General features: G+C 49.1%; 2 protein-coding genes across 2 annotated transcripts in view; both read left to right on the forward strand.

Annotated features, from left to right (window-relative positions):
• Window positions 1–1,979: 1,979 nt before the first annotated feature.
• On the forward strand, window positions 1,980–6,424 carry Pmar_PMAR011915 (hypothetical protein; the record flags this gene model as incomplete). The annotated part of the gene is made up of 29 exons (XM_002773999.1): window positions 1,980–2,049; window positions 2,100–2,247; window positions 2,294–2,349; window positions 2,399–2,456; window positions 2,504–2,524; window positions 2,736–2,839; window positions 2,883–3,030; window positions 3,077–3,132; window positions 3,183–3,240; window positions 3,286–3,344; window positions 3,393–3,477; window positions 3,525–3,604; window positions 3,650–3,794; window positions 3,843–3,898; window positions 3,954–4,011; window positions 4,055–4,113; window positions 4,162–4,246; window positions 4,297–4,409; window positions 4,456–4,603; window positions 4,645–4,700; window positions 4,741–4,798; window positions 4,850–4,908; window positions 4,952–5,036; window positions 5,080–5,290; window positions 5,639–5,714; window positions 5,757–5,859; window positions 5,903–5,942; window positions 5,997–6,100; window positions 6,152–6,424. The coding sequence occupies 29 exons, from the start codon at window positions 1,980–1,982 to the stop codon at window positions 6,309–6,311; spliced, it is 2,559 nt and encodes an 852-aa protein (XP_002774045.1). The 3' UTR covers window positions 6,312–6,424.
• Window positions 6,425–6,950: 526 nt separating this feature from the next.
• The window catches only part of Pmar_PMAR011916 (dynein-1-alpha heavy chain, flagellar inner arm I1 complex, putative), a gene marked incomplete at both ends in the record, with an annotated part of 22,638 nt that continues 19,317 nt past the window's right edge, over window positions 6,951–10,271 (forward strand). Inside the window, 13 exons of the mRNA XM_002774000.1 lie at window positions 6,951–7,057; window positions 7,184–7,292; window positions 7,368–7,490; window positions 7,636–7,748; window positions 7,802–7,920; window positions 7,964–8,154; window positions 8,207–8,332; window positions 8,609–8,815; window positions 8,897–8,938; window positions 8,992–9,113; window positions 9,315–9,533; window positions 9,608–9,734; window positions 9,892–10,139. Coding sequence (XP_002774046.1) covers window positions 6,951–7,057; window positions 7,184–7,292; window positions 7,368–7,490; window positions 7,636–7,748; window positions 7,802–7,920; window positions 7,964–8,154; window positions 8,207–8,332; window positions 8,609–8,815; window positions 8,897–8,938; window positions 8,992–9,113; window positions 9,315–9,533; window positions 9,608–9,734; window positions 9,892–10,139 — 1,853 coding nt within the window. The remainder of the gene's footprint in view (window positions 7,058–7,183; window positions 7,293–7,367; window positions 7,491–7,635; window positions 7,749–7,801; window positions 7,921–7,963; window positions 8,155–8,206; window positions 8,333–8,608; window positions 8,816–8,896; window positions 8,939–8,991; window positions 9,114–9,314; window positions 9,534–9,607; window positions 9,735–9,891; window positions 10,140–10,271) is intronic.

The following is a 10,271-nucleotide window of genomic DNA, read 5'->3' on the forward strand; positions in this document are numbered from 1 at the left end:
GCATAAAATGAGATTTTGATCTATTGCATTATACCGTAACACATTTCTCCGCAGTCCGGGAGGTGTTTGTTCAAGTAGTAGAGTGAGATTCGGGCATTGATGATAGCAAGGTGATGGTTCAGATGATCATAAGAATGGATTGTGAGCTGAGTAGGAGCTCAGCCTGTATCTGTTCGGAAAAGTAACGAGCGCGAATTGTTCTACGAATTAGGAGCAGGTATAACAAAAACAAGTGCCCTTATTGAAAAAAGGATTCGGCCAAGGAAAAACAGAATTGATGATAACATATGTCGCAGCATTCGATCCTTTGAATAAGGATAATCCTTATTTATGTATTTAATCCGAAATACATATCGATGATTATAATACCGTGAAAGAAAATGGATTGGAAATGGAAATACAACCTGATGAATTGAACCCTCTGCAGCGCTATTTCGAACTTTCCGACTCGGAAAGGATAATTCACGGAATCCCTGGAACCAACTGATTCTAGTAAGACTGTGAATAATCCATTGATCCGGTCAACACATTCAGCTTCGCGCAATTCGATCCCGACGACGCTGTACAATTACCTTGAGCTAGGGGCTTATAAAAACTCCAACAAGAACAAGAATTATAATATACGTGCGACGCGGTTTCACGATCCAAGACATCGATGCTCGATGCATCGTTACACGATGCAAGCGGCTACCTGCGATTCACTTTCATGCAACCCGACGCCGATTCCCCTGCTATTGACCAAAATACACAGAGTGATGGTGACGGGAAGGACCACAGATCAGGATCCAGCACGAGAACCTTCGAAGTACGCGAGATACTCGAACATCCTTGTTGCGTGCCCTCAGCATTGGATTCAACATGTCACGACAGCGATTATATCAGGGCTTGACATCCGTGATACTACGGCGGTGGAGGAGTCTATCATACCGTTCATAGCTCGCTCGTGTAACTTCTAGAGTTGGCCTCGGATGGGTTCGGAATTATCGAGTGACGCTGCACTCGTAGTGTTCAACTCTACCTAATGCTTGTTTGGCATTTCTAAAGGAGCGTTGCCCGTGTTGTGAGAAGTGAGTCAATTAAATGGTCCTTATTAACGAGCAATACATGATACAACGATCACGTTCTCCTGCTCTGAGGCCGCGGCCGTAAACTTCGTCTCTTAAGTCCTACTTCTTCGTGGCCTTCGTCCCCGGCGAGTCTCGAGAGCGGCTCGGGTCTTCCAATTACTGATGCTGTTTCTTTTAATTTTTTAACAAGTGACTCACTTGCTTTGCGAATGATACACTCTCGAGCCAGTAACCGCAGCACATGTATTCGCGGAGAATAATTGAGTCTATCGGAGAGTGGAAGTCGTGATGAACGAGCTTACGACTAATGATAGTAATCTGAGAAGTATAATCATTACGAGGATTCGTTGGGACCACTGCACCGTGACCGTGATTACCTCGAGCACCTCGCTACACTGCATTGAATAGAGTGCTATCGGTGGTATCGTATCGTCATCCTGTTGCGTTACGATAGTCAAGTTTCTGCCGTAGACAATATTCAGCGGCAGATTGGGTACTCACAGGAATCGGTGAGTATCCGTGGACTGAGACTCCCAGCCTGGGAGAGAAACGTCGCCAAGCCGTGGGCCTTCCCAGAAGTCACTCCCGACACACCGTGAGGTGAACATCCTGTTGTCAGATCCAGCCTCCTCAATCTCCTCCTCACAGAGAGTCTACATCCGGCCCAGAGTCTAGGGTGCACTGCTGATAACCGGAGTTTCGGGCGAGCGCTAAAAGCGGCAGCGCGGTATGATTCTCGCTCGCCCAAAAATCGTCTCAGCCGTTACACATTGTCATTTAATAATCGTGAGAAATCCGGCAGCTTTGTGGAAGCTACTCTGCAGCTCGTGAACTTGGGGAGCGTGTTCAAGTTGTGGCCATCTATTCTCGTTACTATTACTGCTCAGGTAGATGCGTCTTTGCCAATAGCGTATGACCGTCAATGCATTCATTCCCACCGTCTTCATTCTGATGATCACCAGCCGTTTCGGTGCTGCCGTGGGTAGGTTCTCTAAACAGGTTTTCCAGCATCCATATTGATCGATGCTTCAGATATCAACTATGACATCTATTGTAACGGTAGAGGGCATATAAACACAACGGCACAATACGAGGCGCGGGCGGTTACGGAGCTCGTCATGAATATGTGTATCTGTGATCCAGGTTGGAGCTCACTCACCTTCCTCAACTACAGTGCAAGGTAAACAAACCTGGGAGTATTCCTTCTCATCGGTGTGTATGCTCAGTTACTGCGTGGTGTGGACCAAGCGCGTATATGCCTCTAAGTTCGATGACATCTACAGTCGGGATCTGTTTCGTACGGTTGGTTTGTGATCTATTTTCTCCTTCAGACTGTGTGCCGTATACTTCGGTGGAGTCGGAGCCCTTCTTCCCTCCTGGAGATTGGGTGTAAGATTATGACAGAGGCGTCGGCTACATTTGGTGTGTTGTTTTAGTTGCTTTGACAAGCACCCTAAGTATGACTTACTGCCTCCTCACGGACCGAGCTTAACATGTACATACAGTACTCGACCAGGATATTTGATGTTTTGACTCAGATCAGTTTAAACCGCCTTCGTGGTGTTCGACCAGATTCTCGATCAGATCACAGAATTGTCACTGCGGCAGGGCTGATAGTCGTCCGTAGGTCTCCACACGAGTAACCGAAGTGGGATGATCATTATTTAGGCTTGCGGAGATCTGTCGTGAGGATGGAAGAGTTAACATCTACCCGATATTCGCTGAGAACGCTCCTCCAACAGCGGCTCTCCCGGGGTCGCAGCAATCCAAAAGTAGGATTGTTTAGTACAACTTTGCGAAAATATACCGTATCAGGTTTAAAGTATGAGCCCTATTGTAATGGTAGAGGACGAGTTAACAGAACAGCCCAGGATGTTGAGACGAACGTCGATTATATGGTGGCGAATTTGTGTACATGCGATCCTGGGTGGAGCTCTATGCTGTTCAGTAACTTCTCTGTTCGGTGAGTCTTTCGGATGCATTGAATTGGTCATACCTTTCATGTCCAGGTACTGCTCGGTGTGGACTAAGCCCACGTATGAAGCACGCCTGGAGTCGGTCTACGGTGGGTTTCTTGTTCAACTCGCGGGCGAGATGTTCACTCGTTGTTATCAGATTGGGTACCGGTATCGTCTGTTGAACACGAGTCCTACTTTCAAACTGGCTACTGGTTGTAGGTCTGCCCTCATTGATTGCGTTCAACGACTAACTCTTTTAGGTGTTACGACAAACACCCGAGGTACACGCTCCGACAACCTCACGGCCCTGAGCTCTTATGTGAGTCTGGCTTCCGTTACTCCGCATTGATTCGGTGTTTGGGCTCAGTTCTCTACAAAAGTCCCTCGTGGTGCCGTGGCCGGTGGCGGACGAGGACCCAAAGTTGCGACTGCAGTGGAAAAGAGAAAGGAGGGTTAAGTCGCTTTTGAATAACCCCTCTGGTCGATAGGCTCATCGCAGGTTCCCCGAGATATGTCTGGAAAGTGATCGAGATCATATCGTACCGACATATACCGTGAATGAGGTGCCACAGCCACCATGTAAGTTGATCACATCACTGAGGCGAGCTCGAATTGTCCCGATAGCTACGGTCTACGAGCCATACTGTAACGGTAGAGGTGTGTTCAACGAGACGGCACAGCTGTATGAGAACGCCAACGACATGGTGCTCAACTTGTGCACCTGCGATTCTGGATGGACCTCCTTGTTGTTCAAGAACCTGACCATTAGGTGAGCCACTCCTAGGACGGGTCGTCGGGAGGTATTTGATGCCTGCAGTTACTGTGTCGTGTGGAAGGACGTGATTTACGACTCGCGCTTTGATGATGTCTACGGTAAGGCGTCGGATGAAGAAATGTTTACAAGAGTTTCATGTTGCTTTCATCTCAGATTGCGTGCCAACGTCGACTATCGCTTATGATAAATTTTTTCCGGCTGGTCGATGGGCGTAAGTGGGAGGATTTCTGTTGAATGATTCATGTAGTTTGCAGGTGTTATGACAAGTACCCGAAGTATACTTTGGCGGCACCACAGGGACCACAACTTCTCTGTATGTGTCGCGGGACGAGGGTATGCTAGTTTTGACGTTCACTTTTAGTTCATTTCCTACCTCCGAAGTGGTGTAAAGGTAGATGGCGGGTCAGAACGCAGATCTGCAATTGTGATAAGACTATGGATAAACCGTGGGTTAGGAGTGGGACTGTGATTGTTATAGACTCGCGTATCTCTTCAGGCTCCCCGAAGTCTGTCAGGCTGATGAACGTGAGATGATCAGTCCAGTATTCGTCGCGCACGCGCGGCCTGAATCTGCTATCTCCACCAGTGCTCCACCTTCGCTGGGGTTCGGTAGGCTAAGGCGCTGATTTGGCAGCAGTTATACCCTCCGTGGCAGATACGAACTTCGACTTATACTGCAATGGTCGTGGGCACATAGATGAGACTACTCTGCTGAAGGAGTCAGATTCTGAGACTATGATACAAAACTTGTGTGTCTGCGACGAGGGATGGACTTCGATGTTCTTTAGAAATTACAGTGCAAGGTGGGTCGTCAGCCGTCTATGTAGTGACATGGTCATGATAGTTACTGCACTGTGTGGAAGGAAGCAGAGTACGATACGAAGTTCAATGAGATTTATAGTGAGTGCCTTGCCGTTGCCCTTCTTAATGGGGTTTTCAGATTGTGTGCCTAGTTCCACCATCCCTATGGAGTTGATGTTCCCAGCTGGAGAGTGGGTGTGAGTATATTGTTGGGGTGTTGTGGGAGTGGGAGTTCACACTACTCTTAGGTGTCCGGATAAGTACCCGAAGTATGAACTACTGAAGCCGCACGGGCCTGTGTCTTTATGTGAGTGGAAGTAAACGTCATTGTTGGAGTGTCGTGATTTTAGTCTACTTCGCTCCGCCAGCCTGGTGTACGACGAGATGGATGCCGCGGGCGCAGGCATGCCGATGTGGAGACGACCAAAATGAAGGGTGAGTTCGGCCCGAGTTGCAAAAGTGTAATTCAATTACTTAGACTTACCGACGCCTGTAGTGCGACGAGTGAGGACTACATATCACCAGTGTTCGTCAAGAGGCCTCCGCCCCCGGTAATTACGACTAAGCTCACAACTACATCAACCACCACTACGACTACTACCACGACGGTTACCACTAGAACGACTACGACTACTTTGAAGAGTACTGTTGCCGTGGTGATATCGCCGGAAGTCAGCGGAACTACCGTGGTAAGACTTGGGGTGGCGACCTCTACTGCGACTACGCTCATTGTGAGTACGGTTGCCGACACTAGTAGTCCCATGCCCACTTTTACGCCGACAACTTTCACTGTCACGACCCCAACAACTGTCCGTTTTACGACGGAAACTGCTACCACTGTTAGCGAACATAGTACGTCCAATGCGGCGTACTCAGCGACCAGTCGCAGTGTCTCTGAGACTGTTACGCTCGCTGCATCGGTGTCGAGTGCGTACTCGTCTCGATCGACTACCGGTGGCGCTAGGATGGGGAACACGTCTGTCGGTCTAATGAGCTCGACTGTCGGTAGCGTTCTCAACGAGTCCACAATGCGTCAGGTGGGATCTACGAGTACCCCTTCCCGAAGTGCTGGTGATGAAGTCGACGCTCAAGGCAGTACACCTTCACCCTTGAGTAAGTAGCTCTGAGTATATATCTCATCACACATCCGTACAGATTCTTCGGAGTGTGGAGAGCACGGCAGTTGGTCGACTGAAACGGGAGAGTGCGTGTGTGACGATGGTTGGGGGCCTGACCCGTCTGAAGAGGGGACATCAGAGTGAGTTGATTCTTGCGTCAGCTTTGACAATACTCTGCTTCAGGCCGTGTGGTCATCTTGGCTTTGCGGGTGATGGTGGAAATGTGAGTAAATGATCTAATGTTGTTGTAGTCGTGAAAGGCGTTTCTCCTTGGCAGAGAGATGCAGCTCCAGCGTCGAATGGCGACAACTCTGGAGGCGGATCGTGGATAGTCGTGGCCCTCCTGGCCGTGTTTGTGTTAGTGGTGGGGATTATACTCATGTAGGTGGAGGAGTTGCATTAGTTAACGCGGATTGCAGAGCTTCTGTTCAGGGTACGACTTTGCCGGTCTCGCTGTGTCAAAGGGCGAAACGACAGACTGATGTGGTTGTGGGAAGTGAAAAAGGCAATCAAGAAGAGACTACCCCGTACTCGCCCCCCGCGTGGGTTTTCCGATAGACCGACGGAGTCACCGGAGCTGAGAGACTTATAATTAATTGTGAAATGTCGTGTAATTGACCGTCCAACGGTCGAGGTAATTAATTGAATTCGTTGAGATGATGATTCAAATTTCTGGCTACTACGAAGTGGTAGACGTATGAAAGTATGAAGTGTGTTTATATCCGGCAAACCGGCATCTTTTGGCTGTGGTGTTGTGTTTGTAACTGGTAGAAACATCTCAAGGGATGTTGTCGAATGAGTGTTGTGATGATATGTCTGTGTCAGTGCAAGTCTAACGCCTGCTTGGTTAGAATTGGAGTCGATGTACCAACCACTTAATGAGTTCTTTGTTGTGTTATTGATATCTCGTCATTCTGTCTTTCAAGTACTCTGAACTTTGAAACTCTGAGTACTCTGAAGCTGCTCACTGTGTAAATGTATTTGATCAAAATGCGGCGTGTCTTTTCGAGATTCCCTTTCACTTCTTTTTGACTCCTTACTGATGATGCACAGTACGACGGTAGCTCGTTTATGTCACTAAATGGAATGACCAATCGTCTGTATTTGTAGCCGTGTCTGATAGTATGAGTAGAGGGAGCGCGTAGTATCTTCTCCTCCGCGCTCCAGCGTACGACGCTTGATGACTTCTAAGAGATAGTATTACCTCAGTCTTTGTATAGTCAAGCTCACTATGGTCCCGGGCGAAGGTCCAAGTGTTGGCACCGACTCACGAGGTCTATGGCTTCTGCGTAAGATGAAGGAGTTGATATATATCACTGATGATGAATGGAAGGATATGTAAGGCGGCTACCTTGGTCAAGGAAAGCTGCTGCGATGATGTGTCCGCATAATAGCTAGGCTGATTACCAGCTGACTCTACGGCTTCCCTCGGCTGAGTCGTGTCATATTATATCGTCGATTCAGGTTGTCCGAGGCGGAAACGGGGAGTCGCATTATCCATTGGCTCGATGGGAAGGGTGGTAGAGGAGACCTGCTGGTGTTTTATAACGTCCTCAGTGAGGCCGGACACAAAGTGAGTGAAGATTGGTAGAGTCTCATCGCCAGCTGGTAACACTCCATACGGCTCCGATTTTTTCCCGATTTGTAGTCCCTCCATGTGTCGGTGGGCATGCATGAGGTTGAGAAGGCTATCTCCGTGATGGGCAAGCTGGTCGCCGGTATGTATTTTATAAGGACTGCCAGCGGCAAAATTGATACGGCAGGAAAGGAGGTAAGGCTGTTGGGAGAGTGGAATCGAAGGTGTGGTATTACTAGAGTTACTCTCGCGAGTCGTAGTGTGATACTTCGTAGCCTCACGTGCGAGTCGTCGTGATTCAAGTTTCGGTCGGGTGTATGCTAGTTCGTCCCTCCATCAGGTTAATGTGGCAATGCTGAGCAGTTGTATATTCGGCGTACTGGGAGACACGAGGATCCTTTATGATGTGCAGATAGTTATGGAGCAGCTGTTCTTGCCCGCGTTGGACTATAAGTAGTTGGAGTCATACTCGAACCGTCTGTCCATCCATCATAAAATCACATCAGGCCACCGGACGGTTCGAGCCCTGGTCGGAATCGCAAGTCGTTGACAGAATCTCACATAAGTTCGAGGGGTCTGTCGTTGCCGGAGGCAGGGACGGATATGATGAGCGTGATGAGTTCAGGTAGAGGGGCAGGCTTTTGCTGCCGTTGCTGATGTCGTCTTAGTGATGGAAGGGAGCTCCGAGGATGAGGATTCCGATGCGTCGGAGAAGTCGGCGGAGTCGAAGGAGGAGAAGCCCGATGGTCGTGAGAACGGTGGTGACGCGAGGCTGGTCCAGGTTGGATCGGAGACTAGGGACGAGTTGGTTCTCAACGCGAGTAAATTCCATCAAAAGTTGGGCCAGGTGGCTTCGCAAGTGAGTTGATTACGGTATAGGCGACTCTGACGAGACGACTCTTGTCTAACAGGTTTACGGTTCCTCGAGCATTCGCCCTCCTGAAGGGGTGGATTTGGATGAGCTGTTGAGGAAGCTTGAAGGGTCGGAGGAGTGTGGAGAGGATGTACTTCGATGTGTTGAAGCTGTGGGGCAATGGGTAAGATGACGGTCGATAAATGGTCTCTCCGAAGTATCACCGGAAGTGGGTGCTCGCCTGTTTACGCGTTGCCGAAAACTGAGAATACCGAGAACACAGTTAATCACTGTGTGTTACTAGCTGTGCAATAATCATCGCGTCGAATTGCGCGGATGACGTTACGTTGAACTTACTGTGTCGTGATTCTGCTCTGTCGATCTCCGAACAAAAGGGAATCGCCGTGGGACGAATCATCGATGCCACAGATGGTGTTAAGGAGAGACGTTACGTTTTCAGGCGGAGGAGGTTGAGCGGCTGCTGAAGACAGAGAAGGAACATGCGACGGCCATTGGGCCGCACCCGATGGCGGAGATCCTCTTTTGGAGGGACCGGAGTGAGAGGCTGTCGAGCTTGTTCGAGCAACTGCAACTTGGACGCTGCCAGAAGGTAGGAACGTTCTTGTGTGGTGGCGGCAGTGCGAGTCGAATACAGGTAATTGAGATTGTGGAGAAATACCTGGTCGCTGGATCCAGAACAGGGGAGATGGAGTCGGCTGGCAGAGCATTCAGATGGTTTAAAGAGGAGCAATCGGCATTGCACAAGTTGCATGTGGAAGCCAAGGACAATGTGCTGACTTAGTGATGCTTCCTGTTGCATGTTATTCGCCCGGCTGTTGGTAGGTGAGGTTCCTGATGACTTTGGAGCGGCATCTGAAGAAGTTGACTAATGGTGGTATGGCTGAGATTGCCGAGATGCTGCCGAACTTGATGAATGCTCTCAGGATGGTGTGGGTTGTCAGCAGGTAACTTTGGGGAAGGACTATCGTAGGAGGTCGCGGTTAACGAGAATTAGATCTCTCATGTATCACACTGGTTATTGTTTTCATACGTAGTAGTTAAGAGTAGACCGGTTGTTTGTTATTGACGATGTGATGCTTGTTTGTGGTCTTTGTAAGAAGTTGTTGGCTACGCACGCGTCGTGTTAGATCTGGTGGTGATATTAGGTATTATAATACGGATGAGAGGATGGAACCACTACTTCAGCGAATAGCGGAGCAGATAGCCACAAGGGTTAGTGACCAAATCAGCGTGAAGTACTTGTTGAGGAGGAGTCCAGTGAGGGCGGGAGTGCTGGTTGCACAATGCAAGGCGACCTTGGAAGGATGGGAGAAGCATTACATGGAGACGCGATCTAGAATTGAAGAGAGCGGCTCGGACCACAGGTAAGCGAGAGTTCCACTTCGATATCCTTGCTCCTCAACTGGCCGGCCGTACATGAGATGTTGGTGGGAATCAGGTGGGAGTTCGACAGAGCCAAGTTGTTCAAGCGCACAAAGTACATGGCGAAGACATGTGGTGATTTAATGGTGATTACTAAGATGTTAGAACAATTTTACAAGTTCCTCGGGCCGGAGCTCAAAGAGGTGAGATGGGTATTTCTATCAATTGTGTAGTATCGGCTGTGTGGTCTAGTGGTATGATTCTCGCTTAGGGTGCGAGAGGTCCCGAGTTCAATTCTCGGCACAGCCCTATTGTTCTATGTCTAACTTTATTGATTACTCTCTTCTCTTCGCGAATCAGGTCACAGGCGACGCAGTGGGCATCGACAAGCTTCTAGACGAAGTGACAACCGCAGCAGCTGCCTTCAAGGCCTACAGCGAATGTTTCGACGATCGGCACCGGAAGGCCTGGGAGAGAGAAATGAAACTGTTCAAAGAGAAAACCATTGAGATTGAGGATAAAGCTATCGTCTTTCTCGATACACGATTCAGACAGGTAAACCTTGCGCAAGAAGATTTCGTGGGAGTATCAAGTACCTGTTTTGGCACGTGTACTCCAAATCTTCCAACCTCTCATCGCCTAAGCTTTCAGGGATAGGTATTTTGTTCAATAGCCCGTCTAGCTCAGTCGGTAGAGCGCAAGGCTCTTAACCTTGTGGTCGTGGGTTCGAGCCCCACGGT

Source organism: Perkinsus marinus (genome assembly GCF_000006405.1).
Source record: "Perkinsus marinus ATCC 50983 genomic scaffold scf_1104296958712, whole genome shotgun sequence".
Lineage (NCBI taxonomy): Eukaryota > Perkinsozoa > Perkinsida > Perkinsidae > Perkinsus > Perkinsus marinus.